This window comes from Mustelus asterias, chromosome 15 (assembly GCF_964213995.1).
Source record: "Mustelus asterias chromosome 15, sMusAst1.hap1.1, whole genome shotgun sequence".
Classification (NCBI taxonomy): Eukaryota; Metazoa; Chordata; class Chondrichthyes; order Carcharhiniformes; family Triakidae; genus Mustelus; species Mustelus asterias.
Window position 1 is genome coordinate 49,801,672 of NC_135815.1, and position 22,992 is coordinate 49,824,663.

General features: G+C 40.6%; 1 protein-coding gene across 1 annotated transcript in view; it reads left to right on the forward strand.

Moving 5' to 3' along the window:
* Positions 1–22,992, forward strand: part of LOC144504500 (echinoderm microtubule-associated protein-like 6) — a 376,096-nt gene that overhangs the window by 300,736 nt on the left and 52,368 nt on the right. The window contains exons 30-31 of the mRNA XM_078229865.1: positions 4,231–4,360; positions 7,609–7,707. Of these exons, the coding sequence (XP_078085991.1) occupies positions 4,231–4,360; positions 7,609–7,707 (229 nt within the window). The remainder of the gene's footprint in view (positions 1–4,230; positions 4,361–7,608; positions 7,708–22,992) is intronic.

Below are 22,992 nucleotides of genomic sequence, written 5' to 3' on the forward strand. Positions count from 1 at the left end.
GAGATCAAAACTGTACACAGTACTCCAGGTGTGGCCTCACCAGCAACCCTTCAACCCTTTACCAATTAAAAATTTGTCTAACTCCTCCTTAAATTTACTCATTGTCCCAGCATCCACCGCCCTTGGGGGTAGCAAATTCCACAGATTCACATTATATTTTTAAATCAGTAACAACTGAATTCCAGGCATTAAAAGGGTGTTAGTAATTCCATCTCCTCTGTGGCTGCTCATTCGTTCTGTGGTCGCACCCAGCACTGTCCCCCCTGGCTACATTTGTAAATTCCCCTTCAAGAAAGCATTCAAATTAATGCTTAGAAGGAATAAAATACATGCATATGAACATGCAAATTAGGATCAAAACCAATTTCTCCCCAATCAATCTTTGAACCAAGCATTCAGCTGCCTAATCTTATTTATCCTATGCCAGTTTACTTGTGGCTCAGGTAATAATCCAGAGATTATTACCTTTGAGGTTCTGCTTTTCAAGCAGAATCACTGTCCTATTCCTGTCTATGTAGTTGATATGTGTGCGGACCATGACAACAGGATCTTCCTCTTCCCATTGCAAGTTCCTTTCCAGCCTCAAGTGGATGTTCCAAACCTTGGCACTGGACAAGCAACACAGCCTTCTGGTCTCTTGCTCATGGCTACAGAGAACAGTCTTCATCCCCCGACTATACTGTCCCTACTATCACTACCTTCCCATTAACTTGCCACCACTTAACTGGTTTCCAGCAATACATTGTGATGATCAGTTCACTCATCTACCCTGCAGGCCCCCACTCTCATCCACCCTGCAGGCCCCCACTCTCATCCATGCAAGCTGTAAGAACCTCAAACCTGTTGTACAATTACAAAGGCTGAGGCTCTTCCACTTCTACCTTCTCAATCCAAATACCTGCCTCACTCTCAATCACACCCTCCTGTCCCTAACTATGGACTAAACCAGACATCCTTAGCTTAAGAGGAATGACTGTCTTCTGAAATGAAGTGTGCACGGCAACTTTTCCTCTCCCTGTAGCTCTTCCTCCAGATCATTGACTCCGAGCTGAAGATCCTCAAGCTCCAGATGCTTGCAAACATGTTTGCCTTGGTTCACACAGGGGTCCAACAGCTCTCACATACTGCAACTGCAACATCACCTGCCCAGCCAACTTTGTGTTTTAATTAACTAATTAATTATTTACCAGAATAAATTTTAATTAATACCTCTTACATCTGCTTATATTCTTATTATTTCAATAAATATTCTACTTAACACAACTAAAATTTCCTATTTTAGATAAGGTAGGTGGGAAATACTCACCAGCCAATGATCTAACTGCTTACCTATCATGTCATGCCTGGATTTTTCTTTACAAACGTGGGCTCTGACAGGCTCCTGGTGAAAAGTCTTCCCCAAAGTCTCAGTCTGCTCTCTGTGTTTCTATCCTACAGTCTCACTCTGCTCTCTCAATGTTTCAATCCCTGGGATCTTGCTCTCCTCTCTTTCCATTTCTGGTCGCAAAGTCTCAATATCCACTCACTGTTTCCAGCCCCAAAGTCCTAAGTCTCAGTCTCCTCTGTCTCTGTAATTGACCCTGAAATCTCACCCTCTCACCTTTTCTGACCCCGAAGTCTTGTTCTCCTCTCACTGTTTCTGATTCTGAAGTCTTGCCCTCCTCTCTGTCTTTCTGGCCCCAAAGTCTCTCTTTTTCTCCACTTTTTCTGACGCAGATGTCTCTCGCTCATCTCTCCTGTTGCTTTTTTTTAATCCCCAATGATTCCTCTCTTGCTATGCCCTGAAGAATGCATGATATTGTTAAATGTTGCTGTGTTCAGTGGTACTGGGACCCAGATCTGTTTTATTTTTCAGTATGTCTAGAGAAAGCGGTTTTCTGTAAAAGGAGTGATGTGGTTAAAGGCCTCAGGAGGGCAATCTTACTGGCTCGCCCTGCCAGTCGACTGGCGAGGCGAGCCACTAAGAGAGCGAGAGAGGGGAAAAATCAGCTTTGCACCCAGTTTCTCAGCCCTCACGATACGACCGGCACAATGAAGCTGACGTGATTGGGCGTGAGGCTCAATATTTAAATTTGAATTTAAATATTATTAGTGAGCCCAGGACAGAGTTTGTGCCCAGTTGCTTTAACGGCCTCGCCAGCGAAGGTCTTCACCGGTGAGGATCGGTATGGTTTCAGTTGTCGGTATGTCATGAGACTATAAAAAGTGTTAGAATACAATTCTTAGAGGATGTAATGGCCTGATCATGCAAAGTTTAACTTTGAGAGAATTCATCTGATGTGTGCCTCAGAATATGAATGAAAAAACCATTGTAGGTGAAGGTTTGGATGTGGAAGTACATCATCAAAAAGGAAACCTGTTAACTTAGAGGCACCCCTGCTCCTCCTGCCCCAGAAGCATTGCATAGGTAGTTACATGCTGGATCTGGCCTTTTTTGCATCTTTTCAGCTGCCAGAACATAGCTGCTAAATTTGAAAGTCTATAAAATTAGAAACATGGAACTTCATTAGCATATTGAAAGCAGGTTAGTCACCAGTACCCGTATCCACTTCTGTTTAAAGCAGAAGTGGGCATGTTTGAAGTTGGGTGGAGTCGGATTATGATTTTAAAAAATTTAACTCCCTCTACTCCCCACCTCATCAATCATGTGGAGTTAAAATTCCCATCTAATTAGATGATGTCACTGAGAGCCAGGACATAGGGGGAAAAAAAGAGATGGCCAAGGGAACTTCAGAGGTAATGGTAAGGTCATAGAAGAGAAGTTTAGGAGGAGGATGCATGGTCAACCATGTCAAAATCTGGAGATTTGTCAAGAAGGTGAGGTGGGCAAGTGCACCATGGCCATAATCATAGATAATATAACATGAACTGGTTAGGGCCATTTCAGTGCTGCAACACTGGCAGAAATCTAATGGAGAAGAAAACAAAAAGGTTAAGAATGATGAGTGGTTTCAAACATCTGTCCTTAAACGATTTTTGTGGAACATGGGGCAGAGAATGAATCAGTTGGAAAATGGACCCGGGAATTGCAATGCACAATTAGCCCATGTCCGTTTGTTGCAATGTAGGCCAAATGCAAACTTTGTGTTGCCTGCAGCTTAAATCATGGTGGTGTTCAATCCAGTGCTAGTCTGAGTGATTGAATGCCTCAGCAGGGAACCCAAGCTCATGTAAGATTAATACCACTCTTGCACGAATTAAAGCCAGTGCCTTCCTTAAAGGTGAGGTACATTCTAGATTCAACAGGTGCTGGAAATAGTTACAGAAGGATCACTGAACAAGAAGAAGATTGGAACTGTGAAGCAAGGCAAAGAATAGGCTCCAAGGTTCTCTGATGCAACACTGGAGGCCTTGCTATAGTAGGTGGACAGGAAGAGAAAGATCCTCTTCCCAAAGGGACCCTCTGTCTGAACAGTCACTAGGAAGGCAATGAAAGCAGATAACCATCATGGTCAATGCCAACAGTCTCAAGCTATCAATGTTAGTGATGAGGCACAGGCAGAATTCAACTGTTTCTGGCTAGTAATGATAAGAACAATTTCAGGGCCTTATAATATGAAAACAGGGTCCAATGGTGCAAAATTTAAGACGGTAAGGGAAATTTTCAACTTAAACTGCCATGCAGTTCAGCCACTTGTTATTGAATCAGCCAGATTTTCATTTCCATTGAAATCAAATTGGGAAGTACCAGTAATAGATATCTGATCTCCAAAAACAACTAAATGCCCATTCAGAAAGTTGAAAACTTCTAGCAGTGTATAACTGATCTATATGGAACAAAAATATTACAAGTTTTGATTCCTGTGATAATCCAGCTGATTGTAGCCAGACAACAGTGCTACGATTAACCTCAGCACTCCGGGCTTAGTGTCACAATCTCTGATAACTTTTGTTCATATTTATTTGAAGAGTTATACATTGCAAGTGTATATCTCCTAACCCAACAACCATAATTTTAGTCTATATCTATACATGTTCAAGTGAATTTGCAATTACTGCACCTGCACAATTAAACACAAATAATATGTAATGAACATACCATATCACTCTCAACAACCCCTGTTACCTTATCAAAAACCTCAATCAAGATAAATAAACTCTGTTCAGGTCTCAAATTTTGTGGCTACCGCAACACAAATTCTTCATTTATACAATCTTCACAGACTGAAGTATATAACATCTGCTTCAATGTGTAGTGTTCTTGATGTCAAATTCATCTTTTGCTTTCAGGAGATTGTCTTAGAACATGTTTTTGGATACAGAGGCTTTGACTGCCGCAACAATCTTCATTACCTCAATGATGGGACTGATATTGTTTTTCACACAGCTGCTGCTGGCATTGTTCAGAATCTGTCATCAGGTAATAAGTGTATGACTTTTCAACTCAATGAAAGTAGAATTCTGAACATCGGAATAGGAAGAATAAATGATGCTATTCTGCCAGTTAGATCATATAAGCATGAATCTTAACTCCATGGACCAGCCGTGATTGCATAACCCTTTGGACCTATGCCTAGCAAAAATCCACCATCCTCAGTTTTGAATTTTCAATTGACCTGATCATAGTAGCATTTGGGGGGAAGAGAGTTGCAGATTTCCACACAGAGGGCAGAGAAGAAGTGCCTCCTGACACCACCCCTAATTAGCTTAGCTATAATTTTAAGGTTATGCGCCCTTGCCCTGGACTCACCACAGAGAAATAGGGTGGAATTTTACTGGCATGTCCGCCCGAGGTTCGTACGATCCTGCACGAGGCCAACAGAGAATGCCGTTCTCCGAGCCGAGCCCGCCCCCGGAATCGGGGCGGGTGTGCCGGTAAAATTCCGGCCAAAGTTTATGTCTATCCTCTCAAATCCTTTAATCAGTTTGTAAAAACTCAGTTAGATTACCTCTAATCCTCTATATTCAAGGGATTACAAACCTAATCAATGCAACCTTTCCTTATAAATTAATTTTTTAGCCCCTTATCATTCTGATGAATCTACGCTGCAACTCCCTTCAAGGCCAATATATCCTGCCTGAGATTTGCTGTGCATAAATAAATGCTAATAGGGTCGAACTAGAGCTTTATAACATTTACGTAATTTCAACCCCTTTGTATTCCAGCCCAACCTTCCATTAGCCTTTTTTTGTCACTGTTCATGAGTTTTAGTGATTCCTGTGTTTGGACCCCTACTTTCTCTTTATTTCTTCACAGTTCTTAACTTCTCACTCTTTAAAAAATACTCTGAACTCACACTTCACGCATTGGCCTCCATATACCACAGTTTTTCCCAATCGTAAAATCTACAAATGTTTCTTTGCACTTTCCTCTTCATTATTTACTGTGCCACCTAACTGGATGTCATCAGAAACCTTTGATATAGAATTCTCTATTCCTTTATCTAAATAATTCATAAATATGGCGAAAGGCAGTACAGATCATTTGCGACATCATTATTTGCATACTGCATTTTGAATACATATCCATTCCGACACCTTCCTCCTGACTAATTTCTTGCTCATGACAATAACTTGCCTCTAATTCCATACACTTAATGTTATTAGCAATCTCTTGTATGGAAACTAATTGTTACCTTCTGGAAATTCATATAAATAGCACTCCTACATATCTCTGTTAGTTGATGTTGTCATGTGTGTTCTGTCCAAAGATAGACTCTTAGCTTATTATCTGCTGTTTTCTTGGCAATTTTTTGCTAGTGGTGGTTTGCCATTGCCTTTCACTCTCAGGATGTGGAGATGCCAGCGTTGGACTGGGGTAAACACAGTAAGAGGTTTAACAACACCAGGTTAAAGTCCAACAGGTTTATTTGGTAGCAAAAGCCACAAGCTTTCGGAGCCTTAAGCCCCTTCTTCAGGTGAGCTTAAGGCTCCGAAAGCTTGTGGCTTTTGCTACCAAATAAACCTGTTGGACTTTAACCTGGTGTTGTTAAACTTCTTACTGTGTTTCACTCCCAGGACAGGGCAATGAAGCAAATGCCTTGTCTACCTCAGCCAGAATGAGAATCAAATGCATGCTATTACTGTTATTCTGACCAACTGCTAGCCATCTAGCTAACTGAGCTAACCAGACCCCAAGTGTTAGTTGCCTCAAAAAATTAATCTAGGTTAATTAGACATGAATTATCTTTTACAAGTCCAGGCTTACTCACTCTTATTGGTTCATACTTATCCAGGTGCACACTCAATTTTCCAAATTATAGATTCTAGTAGCTTTCCCACAATAGACATTAGACTAATAGGATTATGATTTCCTTGATTATCTCTCCGACTAAGAATGAAGTGGTAGTCTGTTTTAATGTAATATTTTCAACTGTCTTTCCATTTTGAAAATTAATTAAATTCTTATCAATTGCAATGATAAAATTAGAAAATTACAGTTCCAAAACTTCTTCAACTAAGATAATCTAGAATCAGTGGTTTCAATTTATAATGATTAATAGATTGCAATTTAAAATAATTGCAATAATTTGAAAATATTAAGGGTGAAATTGCATCACTTTGTGCTCATTTTCTGATCCAATTTAGACAACCAACCTCCCATGTCTGAACAGCATCAGATGTAAGTCCAATACTATATTGGATCAAATGCTGTAGAAGCGTTCCTGGCTGTTACCTAAAACAGACAGTAAACCACTCGAATATGGTAATAAGGGGTATTAAATCTCCTCTAAGATACAGACCGGGAATTGGTTCTCCCTCGGTGTAGCTGATATTGCATCTCGGGCATACTGGCTCCAGATACAGTTTAAAAAATACGTCCCTTGGTGTGGAGCAAGAGGAGAAACATTTACTGCCCAGATCCACATTAAAACTTCGAGCTGCTACCAGCTACTACTTGCTCTTTCCAAGAAAAGGTAATAAGGACTTAATACTTTTAGTTGTGTCTCTGAGAACTGATCTTGCTTCCCTCCTCCTATCATCGCCACCCTCAATCTCCCAGCAGTTGGTATGTTGTCATTGTCACAGCAAATGACACCTGCAGTTCACTGTTACTATTCTAATTAAGCTGATAGACTAATTTACCATGGGAAAGTAACACGCCTGCCCAAAATAGCAGCCTTCTTACGATATGAAAGTTAGGATCCAAGACTGTGCGTAGGACCCCAAAATAAAATTATCCCAGCTCCACCTGCTACCCACCCCCCTCCCCTCCCTCAGCATTGCCACCCCCTCCTTTAAGGTCCCACTTCGCTTTGGTTATGTGGATGAGCCACTGGATTTCCTATCCTGGATTAGCATGCTGCTCACCAACACATGTTCAATGCTAATACCTCACTGAAATTATTCTTGGGAGGTTCCAGCCATGAAAGTTGGTTGGGCCTTACACCAATACCATTAGGCTGGTAGATCCTGGTTTTAAATAAAAGATAATTATAATTTTGCACAAATAGTTTTGTAGGATCAACAATATCGCCTTTGTACAGACAATGGAAAGCTAATGTACCAAATTGGTAGTTTCCAATATATGCTAATCTATTTGAATATTGAAGCACTTCAATGACTGTAATTGTATAATGCTGAAATAATGTTGGCCTAATCTTTTAAATAAATATTTTATTTTGTATTTTTGCATTGTATCTGTTCTGTTGAAATTATTCTGATCAGGTCTGCAGAGCTTTTATGTGGAGCATACAGATGACATACTCTGCTTAACTGTCAATCAACATCCTAAATACAAAAATGTTGTGGCAACTGGACAAATAGGTGAGACAAATTGCTATTTCAATACAAAACTAAAGAATTACTATTAACTGGCTGAGTAATAGATTAATGTTTATACATTCACTTAAAATTAGACTAATAAATATGTTTTATGTAACAATCCAAATATTAATGTTAGTGCATTTGATTGATATTTTATGGGTATTTATTGAAATTATTGAGAAACCCAGAGACAGTTTGGCTCTTAACATTCTGCTTGAAGAGAAGGAAACTGAATGACAATAAAAAGATAAGAAAAGTTGTAACAGAAACAAAAGAGCTGTTGGCTGTGATCTAGCAGCCACACTATTACAGGCACGAATTCCATAATGGCCACTAAATCTCGGGAGAGGCCAAAAATGGGATTTGTGCTGGTGAGATTTCAGTTTCCCCCTCTAGTGACGTGATCAAGTTCACGCCCAGGAAGGGCGTGAGCCTGATGATTTGTATATATTTGCATAAATTAGAATCTCATTAGTAGACTTGATACTACTATTTCCACCCTCAACACATCTTCCCACCCAACCAGTGTGACACCATGCCGGTGCGAATCACTTACTGGTTTTCAAAAACGAAAACCAGTCATGATGACCACGCCTGAGGTGCACAGGTTATTTTAGCCCTTGGGTGGTGAGGGACATGCCCTGGCACTGCCAATCTAGCAGTGCGAACCAGGGAGTGCCAGACTGGCAGTGCTGGGGGCAGACCCTTTGGGAAGCCCCATTTGGAGAGTTCCTCTTATGTGCGGTTGCTGGGGGGGGGGGGGGGGGGGGGTAGTGCCTTGATGCCTTTGAGGGAGGGGGTGCTCCAATTCTTGGTGGGGCGGGGAGGTGGTTGGTTGCTCTGATGCTAATAGGGGAGTCCTCCATGTCAGAGAGAGCCAGGGGAAATTTATTTCTTGCGCAGATTAGGGAGCCCTTTAAAGATGGTGCCCCAGTCTCTATGGAACTGGTCTTACCAGCTGTATCAGGTCCTACCCGTCAGAATGCCAGAGAATCTGGAGTGAAAACACAGCTGTGCAGCCGGTTTTCAGTTTGAAACTGACAAATATTGGGAAGATTCCACCCATTGGGTATGTAATCACAGCTGTAGAACAGTACACTAACCTCTGCAAGCATGAATTTTCTAGAACTGATAAACCCAACTGTATGAAAATAACATTGATAGTAAATAAAGCAATATTTTCAAATTAAAAATTACAATCCCATGTAATATCACAAGAATAGTAAATTTGGCACATATGTCACGTTCAAATGTCATTCTCCAAATGTAAATATGAAGAAACAAGTATCTTTCCAGGAACACAAAATACCAAAATCAGAATGCCTATAGCCTTTTAACTGTCCTTTGTATGAACTAAAACACAAGTTACTTAACAGTAGTTAGACTTTGGAGGCTTGAAAGAGAATAGACATAGAGCAAGAAATAATACACTTCTGTTTTGCAATGTATATTACTTACAAAATAGCACAAAGTTTTGTTTACTGTGAACAAACCAAGGTAAATTTACTTCAATAACAATAAATATATCTAGTAGTATTTTGTCCATCACACTTTAGCTGTTGTTCATGTATTTGTGAAGATTTCTGTATCACATTTCCACATCATTACCTAAAATGCAACAAATCAGAGGTATGTAGCGATGAGCAGTGCATATGTGAAAATGAATTAAACATATAACTCAAAATTATTCAAAATCCCAATATTGGCAAGAAATCAGTACATTTAATTTAGTGGTGAAGAAAAATCTATCAATAAAAGAAAAGCAGGAATTTAATTAATACAATTTTATTTTAAATACAAAAAGAACAACAATTCAACCTCAGCAGGGCAGAAGACAGATAATAGCCAATCAGCTGCCATTATTTATTTGCCCAATTTTCTTTTCTATTGACTTCAGTTGAAAAGAAAATTAGACGTTGGGTACAATGAGCTGCAATCTGCTACCGCACGCCCTGCCAATGGTGAAATTTATGTCTAAAGTCTTTTCAAATATTTTATTTTTCTTAGCAATGATGATATAATACTGTAAAAAGAAAATTTGTAAGACAAAAATGACATTTTATCATTACATAAAGTTACCTATATAATTGACTGGTTTGATCACATTTATTACTGTTTTTACTCAGAGACCTTTCTCTCACTAACTCCTAGAGCACTTTTGTTTTTTGTTATACTCAATGTGAAAATAACCAATGCTTCAGCTGATTTATTTATGCAGCTTTGCTTTCAATGCATCTGTACGCCTGCAGTCAGTAAAAGAAGCACGTTTATTATTATCCAAGAACCAATCAAAAAACTTCACTGACTTAGAGAAAAATTGGGCAAATTCTGGTGCATTGCCCTGTGGTGAGTTTGATGATGTGGGCATTTAATCAGGTGGGAGGGTGGTAAATAAGAACCCTGCCACCTTCCTGCCTGCGCCCCAATTAAATCCACAGTCATTCTGCTCCACCATCAATTGAGGCCCTTAAGTGGACAATCAATACTTACTTCAATCAATATCCACTTAAAGGCAGCATCCTGCCACTGCACTATTAACAGTGAGAAGCTGGGGCGGTTTACCATGTGGGGTGCACGCCAAACTGACTTGCAGCCTCCTGGTTGGGTAGTCGGGGAAAGAGAGTGGAGACCCTCATTCAAAGGCACAGGGCTTAATCAAGAGACCTAGCATTGGAAAGGAAGGACCGCCACTCTTCCCTTATGCAGACAACTGTCCCCATAATCCTCACCCTGCATCCTCTCTTCTGTCCTCTTTTGCCTGTGACTTGGGATCCAGCGCAGCCTGAGGTGGTTCTTGCAGCTCTACAACCTCGCCAGTGGCACTATCTTTCAATAGAACTGCTGACCTCTGATTAGGCAGCAGCTATTTGGGCAAGTGGAAGCTCTGTCCCCAGGGTCCTTGATCCCAGGGGAAGATCTGCTACTGGTCTGTCATGTTCCTCACTGGAACAAGACATGCTGGACTTCTCAAAAAGGCATTGTGCAATGCTCTTGCAGGCTCTGTTGCCAGTGAATGTAGAGTTATGCCTTGTGTTAAAGATATTGCCATGTTTATGTGATTATGAATCATTTAAGTACACCTTCATGAAGAACTACATAGTGTTTAAGATGTTAAATCCCATCCCACCCCACCCCCATCAGCATTTTAGAGAATCATGACTAATAGAAAAAAATGGATAAATGTGATTCACAGGACCAAATGATAAAGGAGAGTCAATTCATGAGATCACGAGCAGATGGCTTGCCACTAAAGAGAAGGCTGGTGCTAATGCAAAAAAAAAGAATTCTAGTGCAAGAACTTTGACAGAAAACTATGCCTTGCATATAGCAAAACCTATTGAAGTCCAGTAAAATCACAGTTGGAGAGAAATCAAGGGCCTTGGTACTTCTCGTTGTTCGGGGCTCCTTATTCCCCATAATCACCCCTCAACACTTAACCCTCCCCCTCAATCATGCATGATATTTTTCCCTTTTTCATGATTCACCAATCACAGAAATGTTCTAATAATATGATAACACCCATTGTTGGCATCTAGTTAAAAATATCATCCAGTATAGATGCTGCATAAGTCATTAATATAAAGAGGAGCAACACTATAATGTGGTGTTAATTTGTGTGCACACAATATCAAACAATGCTGTTAATTTAACAGATTAAAAAACCTATTAGTTAATAACACCAATTTTGATGACAACCTCAGCCCTCATTCTGCAAATCGCACCATATGAACACGGGGACAAATTCATATTTGGGGGAGAGATTCAATAATTGCAACCCAGATAAACAGCACAAGATCTTTGCCATTCTGAAGAAGAATTAGAAGACTTTCCCTGCCTGGGTGTATGATATTTTTCAATATCACTATTTCATTCTATCGTGTGAGATTACTATGATCAAATGACTCCTAAACAACAAAGTAGAATAATTTAATGACATAGGTCCTCACTGTCAGTGAGAAGCATTGGAATCCTCAGGTGTTTCTGAGAGACACAACTTTTAAGAGCTCAGATGACAAAGATTGAATGGTTCATAATACAACTTTTCACGATATTTAATTATTCAAAAAGATCATGAAATCTCCAAGATAGAGTGGCATAATAGGTAAGTGGGCAAAAGGGTTGAAATCAATAGGAAGTACTCTTGAGAATCATTTGCAAGATAAAACAGGTTACTAGTATACCACGAGCTTAAAAGCACTCCTGTCCTGGCAATTTCACTCCACAAAGCCTGCTCACAGTAACTTTCCATCAGCCACAAAATAAACAGAACTCCAGCATGACTCCATCCACTGTTCGCAAGATAATTATGAAAGATGAAGGTCATTGGCCCAGCTCATCTCATCCATCTAGAATGACATATTAACATATGTATTAGGAACAGAAGTAAGCCATTCAGCACCTCACCTATTCTGCTATTTGTTAACAATGCCTACATTATACCATTGACTGCAATTCAAAAGTATTTAATTCGCTGAAAAATGATTTGAGGCAACATTAAAGGTGCTGTATAAATGTAAGTTTTGTCTTTCATCACATCTGCATGCAGTACAGATAATGACTGTAACAGTGTTGAAATTGGAGGCCCAATGCTGATTCTCTACGGATAATCAAAGAATTTGATACATTTACAAAGCAATTCAACTTTGTAGCTAATGCACCGTACCATTTTGATTTCTCTGGCACCAACCAACAATATACTATAAATGGCATCTGCTCCTTTTACGTTAATGACACTATCCCAAAGATTTGTCAGACATCTACCAGTATCTCAGGAAAAATGTAGATCGAATTGTTGATCTGAATTTTTCAGAGTGGAATGATTAATGATATGGCCTTAACTCGCGAGCTAGATTGTTTCCCCGTCCACCAGAAGCTGTCATACAAATTGTGTTGTACACTGTGAATTTACTGTTTAAAATGGAAAAATGTAATTAATAAATAAGAAACTAACAGCAAGAGTACCACCCCACCTCCCAACCTCCCTCCAACACAACCAATCCTTCCAACACATTCACATACCCCACCCCTCCAACATCCCCAACCTACCCTTACCCCATCCTCCCCAAGAGTTCCCAATCCCACCAACACCCAACCTCCTTCCCCCCCCCCCCCCCCCCCCCCATCCCTCCAACACCCTTTAACCTCTCTTAATCATCTACCCTTCTCCCTTCAGCATCTAATTGGCTCTACACAAGAGATTTCACTTAACCATTTTTCAAGCAAGAACTCTCTATCAGTTGCTGTGCTGTTGCTGCTGATCTTTGACCAGCTTTTTTGGTTTCCTGGTGGGCTTTTAAAAAGAAAAATCAGAATCACAAAACTGTCCAATGATTGGGAACAACAGCACAGTAACTAGTGAAACTGACCTGAAAGACTGACTTGGAACTGTCAGCCTAAAAGTTCTTGGGGTGGGGAGGGAGCGGTGGCATCTTATCAGACTGGCAAGATCATAAGAGAAGCAAAAAACTAGGTTCATGCCCTGTTTCTTACCTCTCGCGATATTACTGACCCCAATCCATTTGCGGAATCAGCCTTGTGCCTTGGACCGATTATAATATTCATCTCATTTTAACGTGATTAGTTAGCCCAGAACTCATCCCCAGCAATGGGGACCAGACAGGATGGCCTCGCAAATGGGATCGGAGGCCATTGAGATCCCTGGTATAGACAGGGGTAGACAGCCAGCTTGGCACCCTAGCTGTGCCCACCAGGCAGTACCAAGGGGCAGGGCCTAAGGGGAGGCGGTGGGGTCTGAAGGAGAGGCAGCACTGGGGGCTGTGACTCTTGACACAGTGCACTGGGAGATCAGGGTGCATACGCAATAGCACCCTCTAGCAGCCAGCTTCCTGGCATGAATAGATTCCATCCACTCCCTTTACTGACGAGAATCACACTTTACCTTTTTTTTCCTAAGTGTCGTAAGATTTGATTTTTTTTCCCTTGCTGAAAAAGGTGGTCTGAAACGCAACCATTTTCGCGCTCATTTGGCACTTTGAATTTTTTTTGTAAGATAGTCTCCATGATGTTTTTTAAAGTCAGTCTTTCAGGTCCACAGCTCTGCCTCTGTCTGCACAAATCTAGGGACAAGAAACTTAATTTCGAGCAACAAGCCTGCCCCCGGCCCTTCCCCAAGACCCCAGGTCGTGATATTTGGCAATGCCTGCCCCCATTTGCTGGGTCCTGAGTGACATAGGACATTTTACCAAGTGCTGCAGGTGTCAGATATCAAATATTAATAACATTTGAGGCTGACATTTTAATAACTGTTAGCACGTGGAGTAAGGGATAAATGGAAATTTATCAGATGTCAATAACACTGAAGTTACCTTTGAACTTAATTTTAGGAGTATAGGTAAAAGTGCGAACACAAAATTTGCTGCAGATGCAAGATAATTAAATTTTGAAGTTAGCATATAGATAAATTCTTTACTCAAAAAGTGTGATGAGAATGAGGAACACTGCATGAAGCTTATAGTTTAAATGAATTTATGGGGAAGCTGGACAAGCATATGACAGAGGATTACGATGATAGGTTTGGATGAGGAAAGATGGGAGGAGCTGTGAATGGAGCATAAATCCCAACATGGACTGGTTGGGCTGAACAGCCTGTTTATATGCATATATCCTGTGAAAGGTCAGTGCTTAGAAACAGTGAAGTACAACAAAGTGTGTAAAGAAAAGTTTATTATCCTGGGGATGTACAATTTTAGATTTGCATGTGGCAAATGTAAGCTTATAAATTGAATTTACTGAGTGCGATGGGGATCTTGCCCACCAATGGGAGCCCTGCATTGCTTCTCTCAGATGAAATTACAAAGTAATCAATGTAATCAAGCACTTATTTGGACAGTGTCAGGTCTCCCACTCGATTAAACATCCAGAAGGATAGAAATTAATTGATTCACTAGTTATGGCTGAGTGTGGACAGGATTAGGGTTTGCAGGGATGGGTTGTTAGTGAGGGGGTTGGTGATTTTAATAGGCATCTTCTTCCCGATGCTGGATCCCTTGATTAGGCAGAGTCTCACCTGGAGCTCGATCGGGGGAAATCAGGAAGGCAACGGGGTCACCACCCATACCCTCCACTTCAGCTGAATCAAACGGCTCCCCACCTCTGAACTTGCCAGGGGGAGAAACATTAAATTCCACCCAATACTGAATGTTAAGGCATCCATGCGGAGTGCTGCTATACCACACACACACACGATTAGAATTCTCCAGCAGGTAAATATAATGGAGTTGTTGAGAAACGTACTCAACCAATACAACGTGCAATGGTCTGATTTTCACTAATTTTGCCTATGAGGTGGGTGTTTCACTCTGGCATCAACCTTGCAAATATGTAGGATGGCCCTGAAATTGGGATGGATCCCCTGCTGGCTCAAGTCAATTATTACTCTTGTCCTGTACACATGGAAACAATTCCCATCTGGGAGTCCAAAACTGGCCCCTACTTTGAGATGGTAACCTGTAGTTTTCACTTAAAATAATCCACCTCTCTGTAGTTTCCTCTTTCCAATCAGCCAACTCTGATTTTGATTCTTGTTTTGCCTTCTGTGATTTATTATTATAGCTATTTCTATTATAATTGCTCTCTAATTTTGTTACCCAAAACTAAGTCCAGTTTTACAGCATCTATTATATAGCATGTTAGATACCAATTCAAAAACATATTCTTCACAGCATTCTCAATATTTCTCTTAATTTAACCCCCATTATATTTATTCCCAATAAGTTCACAATTTCTTTCAATTTTGTAGGATGTAAATGATAGTATATTTTGTAGCATGACCTTCATTTACCCTTTAGCTTAACACAGGGATTATCAGCAAATTATTACTTGCAATATATTTCCTTTCTATTGTTGAATTATTTCCTTACAAAGTAATGCTACACTTCTCCATTTTTGCTCAAACCTCTTCAAAAAGTGATATAGCTTAAAATGCTTAGTCTATATGCAACATGTGAACCCAGATTTCAGTTAAAGCAACAAAATCATGTTTTATGCGGTTGTTGCTTCTAATTCCCTTGATTTTATTTTATAATACTTACACTTTTTAGCTCTTCTCATTGCTATTTGTAACTTCTATTCATTCTCTGCTTCATTTTTCACTCCGAAATACTTCTTGTTTGTTCTTCTTATGCCTACTGTACAAGTCACATTATCAGCTCATCTGACCATTTAAAAATTATTTTATGGGATGTGAGCCAACATTTATTGCCCATCCCTAATTGTCCTTGAGATGCTGGTGGTGAGCTCACTTCTTGAATAGCTGCAGTCCATGTGGCGTAGGATCACCCAAGGTGCTGTTAGGAAGGGAATTCCAGGATTTTGACTCAGCAACAGTGATAGTATATGTGGCTTGGAGGGGAACTTTCAGGCGTTGTTGTTCCCATGTATCTGCTGCCTTTATCCTTCCACGTGGTATGGTCGTATGATTGGAAGAAACTTTCAAGTGTTATCTGGCTTTGTCATTTCTCCTATTGTTTGAAAGTTCTCTCTTACATCCTTTCTTGTTGGAATTTTTATAGCCTGAACATTCCTAGCTCATGATCTCCCTTGCCATTCAAATTATATCCTTCATAATTAATCCTCTCGGAGAATAATCATGCAATTTCAAGATAAAATGAAGTATCTAATTTCCATCATTTCTAGGTTGTGCCTCGATGCTCCCTAAATCTGAAAACTTCCCATCTGCTGTGTTCTTAAGCCTTTAATTTTCCTCTACGTAGGTAGCTCAGCCTGGGCTAAACACTGTAGTACAAAGGTCTGGCACATATAAGGTTAATGTGGGACTGAGTATAGTATGGTTCAAACATGACCTGCACCCAGATCAGTCTACTGTTGGACAGAGCCTATGTACTAGCAAACATGTTGACACCTCCTAGCTTGTATCCTTTGGTGTATATTTGTAAATAATTCTCTAAGACTCAATAAAAACTTAGTTAACCTACATATGACTACGAAGACTTCTTCAGACCTAATGAACTGTAACCAACACCTTACAACATGGTAGGAGGTTGTGGAAAAACCCAAAATCTCACAAAAACTAAAATGCTGGAGGACCGAGGAAAAATTCAGCAAAACAGTCTGACCTGAAAAGAAGCTCCAGAAGCAGAGAGACAGAGGCAAAATCATCAGCAAGAAAACTCCAAAGAAAGCATTGGGAGCTGGAGGCAGAAAGTTAAAATCCCTTATTGCAGCAGAACGCTCTATTGAATCTCCTTTGGAAGACCAGCTTCTAATCCCAGACACCTAGCAGGGTTAAGCTGAATCTTTTAAAACTCCAGGCTACAGCAAGTCCTGAGAAATCTTTAAATAATTCAGAGTCAGAACTGCAGTTTGAAGAAAACCATCATTAAAGTCAGATCCCCGCGTCGGCGTCTGAAAATGTGGCATCAAAGCTTGCTCTGAAACAACATAATCTGGGAGAATCATGATTTCTAAACTCAGCTGACAGAAAACAAAACCAGGATTCGGCAATTTGTGTCTTTAAAATAAAACGCTGAGCAAGAGATCTCTGCAGGCAGTCGATCCAGGCATTGGTTGTTGAATTTTTTTTTCAAGCAGAGTGCAATCACCATTATAGTGAGCCTGCCAAAACCAACAAGCGTGGGAAAGCCCTTTGTCTCCAAGCGATGCCATCTTGAATTTCAGAAAGCTCTTAAAGCAGAACCTACTCTTTAAAAATTTAACCATTGATCACTTCAGACTAGTCCAAGGTTCAGATCAGTCATATAATTGGTGACTTTTGAGAAAAAGATTCCTTGGACACAATATCACTGAGTTTAGATAAAAATTCGGAAGCAGAGCAGGTTTACACACTGCTTTACCTAGTAGACCTGATTGCAGACAGCATTATTGCAAGATAGGGAATCAACAAATCATCTGTTAAATTTGAAGAAGTACTAAATCAAATTTATTTTAATCGAAGGAAAAATAAAACATTTGAAAGAGCTAAATTTAACAAGTGAACCCAGCAGCTAGGAGAACCTGTTGATTCATTCATTAATAATCTGTACAGGATGGCAGAAGGTTGTGACTATGGGGACTTAAAATTTAAACTCAAAGACAAAATAGTGGGTGACACACTCTCTGACCTCATGTAATCAAAAGGAAGATCTAACCCTGGAAAAAGCAATCCAAATAGTTAGACAATTAGAGCTCCATGAACAGCATAGCCCATTTTAAGGGAAGAAAATACGGTGCAGAGGCCAACCCATAGTTCAGCTAGTTAAGCAACAATGACATAGGGACAGTCAAGGCCAGGAAAAGCAATACCTGGGCTGACCAACAGAATGACCATGCCAATACTATGGAGCAAAGCGCCTCCACATGCAAGATTGACGTCCTGCAATTTTTGCGCAATGCTTTCAGTGCAACAGGATTGAATACTATGTGCAAAACAAAAACAATGCACAGAAAGCCCAAAGATTATCCACAAGGTCAAGACAGCAAGCCCTGAAGACAGACAGCCATGCTTCCTGGGTGAGGGCCAAGAACTCAGATTCTCATTTTGGAATGAGGACATTTCCATCAATGACCATTTCACAAATTTTAAGTTAGACACAGGAACCACCAGAACAGTTCTGTTGGACTGAGAACCGTGGCTGAAAGACTTCTGGCTTCAAACAACAGACACGCCACTCAATGGTCCGGAGGAATCCAACTTCCGGTCATAGGCATGATCCTGGAACCACTAAGGTACAGTATCCAGACTGGGACTTCAGCTCTGAACTGGTGTCTCTCTTTGTGGACCAGGGTTGTCCATTCTCATTACAGGTGCTGAAAAACCTTCAACCAGTCAATCATTGAGGAGATAACCACAACACCTCCAAGGAGGATGTAAAAGAGAGTGACCAGTACTCTAATGAGCCACAACCTCCAACGATGTTACAGCAGGTCAACACTACAACCACTCAACTCCCAACCAGTACGCCAAAACCATAAAAGATGCTGAAACCTGGTAGCCGCTGCCCACTGCCAACAGCGAAACAGAGGTTAGTGTGCCTGTTGAGTTCCTATGACATGGAAAGAAACCCACCACTATATACTTGAAAACTTTATTGCCAGCTGAAACAAAGAAAATTAAGGCTTCTAAATCACATGATCAGAGGGTTAGCCCTATGTTTGGGAACTATCTCCAGGACTTTAAAGGACAAAAAAAATATTTTCTCAGTTTTGGAAATTCATATCTCATTATGCCTAGAGAGCTACGAATAGACACATATCACACCTAGGACTGTTCAGACTAATTTCAAAGGAAACTACAGGGTTGTTATTTGCATTGTGACCCTTAGGGAGTATGAGGATGTTTTAGGGTGGGGATGGGATTTCAATGGCGTGCAAGGCCTCCTGCCTTCATGGTCAAAAAGCCGCCATGATTTATGAATGTTGGACATTTGGACTAGGCGCTCTTTAATGCTGTGTTTTCAGGAAGGGTTGGGGGTGGGATATGGAGAGGATGGTGAAGATTATGGTGGCACTTCTTTAGCTCCATTCATTACAGTGTGTGGAACTTGCTATCATGTGGAATAATTGAAGTGAAAAACTTCAGGTTCATTTGAAGGAAAAGGACTTGAGGGTAAAGGAATAGGGTTCGATGGAAATCAGTAGAAGGCGGCTCATGTGTAGCATAAAACACTAGCATAGAGCATTTGAGCCATGGCTTTTTTCAGTGCTGTTAATTCTGCATAAAAGCCAACCTTGCTAGCAGAGTCAGTGGTTCTGCTGAGACAATGGCCTCCCAAACACCAAGCCCTCAACATCGATTGCACTCCTTTTAACAACTTATGTCTGAGACATTAGCAGTCCTGAAACCACATCCAATTCCAGACCCTGGATAAACATCCCTTTTGAAGTCATTGTCGAGAAGGAAGGACACATGATTCAAGCCTCCAGCCTTTTGGACAGTTTAATATTACATCTCTGGTCTTCACAGCTAGACTGCTATTTTAACATCAATTGGACAGTACTCCAGCAACCAGGTTGGGTAAGCAGTCTCAACTCCACAAAGTCTACTTGATTTTTAAAAGTGTCTGATCCACCCTGGCCAAGTGGTCTAAGCACAGAAACGCCCCTCTTGCAGCAGCATTGTTTGTTTCAAGAATTTATTTTATTTAACCAATCAGAAACTCATCAGAACAGAACCCAACCTCTGGACTATGGACCTCACATGAACTAATATTCACTTGTTTTTTTGGGGGGGGGGGGGGGTCTTTAATAAGAAAACTTATTTTCTCTATCTCCCCCCACCACTTTTACTGTGTGAACGTGTGGAGTGGAAGGTGATTCAAAACTTTTTTTATCTCCGGGTTTTGAATGTATAAAATAAACCAATCTTCTGTGTTAATCCTAACTTGAGTTTGCTGCTGATTATTAGTAAAATTGGATCACAAATCCAAGGGTATTGGAAAACGCATCACTGCCTATTCTTTTAAAAACGAATTCAAAATACTACCTGTCCCTAAGTAGAAGGTAAGAGGAAATCAGTGCAATATGAACTATCCTTCTGTCCATAACAGTGCCACTCAATCTCATTCTAGTCAGAGGAATGGGCATCCTCTGCCACAGAGGACATTGCCATGGCCCACACAATGATGGAAGAAGCAAAAAAAAACAAGGAGACAAATACAGTGTTCACTCACCCCGCAATAAACGACTCAGGGTAGCCACCCCTAACGAGCACAGCAGCCAAACTGACCAAATGCAGTTCAACACGAAAGAAAAGGATGAAACCATAACCCAGATGCCAGATCAACCTCCAAGCCTACAGAAAGAACCGGCAGCAAGAGAGCCTACGATGACTCTGACAATAGCGCAAATTAATATGGAAAGGTCAAAGGCCTCTGGACCGCCTTAACCTTTGAATTCAAGGACTTGAAGGAGGGAGATGGAGTAGTGATAACCATATAAACGTATGATAATAATATTGTATGGTAAACTATAATCATTTAAAATACATTGGATAGATAAAGACTTGGGGGGTGGGGGGAATACCATATCAAGGTCTGGCACATTAGGTTTAATGTGGGACTGCATGCAATATTGCTCACACAGTGATGTAAGAGAGCACATTACACACACCCAGGATAAATCTAGTGTTCAACAGAGCCAAGTGTACCAACAAGCATGGAGACAGCTCTTAGCTTGTACCCTAAGAGTCCATATGAAACCATAGAATCCCTACAGTGCAGAAGGAGCCCATTTGGCCTATTTAGTCTGCACTGAGTCTCCGAAGCAGCATCTTACCCAGGTCCACACCCCCACCACCCTATCCATGTAACCCCTTGCATTGCTAATCCATCTACCTACAGCTTTGGACACCAAGGGGCAATTTAGCATGGCCAATCACATCTTGGGACTCTCAGTTAAGCTAATTATGACTAAGATGATTTCTTCAGACTCACCAAACTGTAACCAATACCTTACGTTGGGAAATTGGGATCTAAATTGGATAGCCCTCAAAACAGGTGAAGGGTTCATTATATATGAATTGAATTATAGCTAACAAATCAACTTTGTGTTCCATGGTCATCAGCATGATCTTTGCAGTCAGCACTATTGATTGGCCTCATGCATCACCTCATTGTGGCTGCAGCGAGTGCTGGGTCTTGTGGGAAGTGGATCTGTCCTGTGAAACATAGGGGAAATGACAAAACATGGGAGGAAATGAGTTCCAAGGTTTTTGGACATTGTATTAGTGTGAGAAATGGAGAGGAGGAGAGATACCCTGTACCCACGGGAGAGCTGAAGGCATTCAAGATACTAGCCCAAGGACAGTGAGAGAAAATAGCCATGGAGGTCAATACCAGGAGTCACGTTCAGAGGACCTGGAAGTGGTGACACAATAAGTTCAGTGGCTTCACACAAGTGATCAAGGTTAGTGAACATAAATTCAAATGTCATATCCTACTAACTGCACCTTTAACCTCAGCCACTGCTCTGTACACTACAGCTCCTATTACTCACCTACCAACAATATTATCTAGAATTCATACTAGATTCATTGCACCCTCTCAACTTAGCACTACTGAAAGGCTCACCCACATCTTTCCAGTTGCTCACGTTACCAGCTATTCAATCATGACCCAAACATGTTTGCACAACAGTAACTGATAATCTTTCCTCTCTCTTGTAGGACAAGGGAACCATAGGTAGCAGGAATTAATTTGGGGGGACAGGTGCAGTTGCAAGTTCTAACCCCAGTGGAGCAGATGATTCTGGTTGCTATTGAAATAGCTGTTGCTGAGGTCATGACCAGTAGTAGAGGTGAAATCTCTGAGAATGATGGTATCCTCATAACTAGACCTCTTCCTCCCATCCGACAATCCCCTCATCCCGCATTCTCTGAGACAGTGCATTGATGAGTCCAAAATGGGATCGCTAGTGTCAAATCTGCACAACATGCTGATAGATGTCATGACCTGCCTGCTTTACATGCATTTAGTGGATTATTACCACCATGCACTAACACCTTCACCAAAATGTCACCTAACAGTATTCATGGCAAAAGTGTGTACAAATGCATCAGACACTTTTTTCATTCATGAATGGCACACATTGTGCCCAAACAGTGAGTACTAGCAAACCCAATTTTGTACTCTGGAAGGTCATATGAGCTTATTACCTTTCAAATTTTATTCTTTATCTTACATCCTAGCATTTCAAACACACACTGCAAAACATTTATTATGTTTTTATTTATATCATTGGCTCTGACATAAACCATGACTTCTAGATGATAATACTTCTTTCCAAAAAAATTTCAACCTGCTCTAGTATGTTCCTTGCACTGTCATTTGGAAAGCAACATGCCATTCTGGACTCCTGATTACAGCTTCAAAAACAATGTTTATTTCCTTATTTCCAAATACCATTTACAGTGACTTAGTATATAGATTGCTGTAAGAGAAAGGACTTGCTTTTATATAGTGCCTGTCATGACCTCAGGATGTCCCAACATGTTTGAACCAATGAAGTATTTTGCAATATATTCACTGTTCTGAGGTGGGGAACTATGACAGCCAATATGCACACAAGATGATCTCAGAAACATGAAATAACCAGATTTTTTTGTGATGTTGGTGAAGGATTAATATAGGCCAGGATACTAAGAGAACTTCCTTGTTCCTGCTTCAAATGATGGAATGGGATTTTTTCCCTCTCACAGAAAGGGTCTCAGTTTAATGTCTCATCTGAAAGACGGAACCTCCAACTGTGCAGACTCCCTCAGTACTGCATTAAAGCATCAGTTTTAAATTCTGTTCAATTTCTCAATAACCC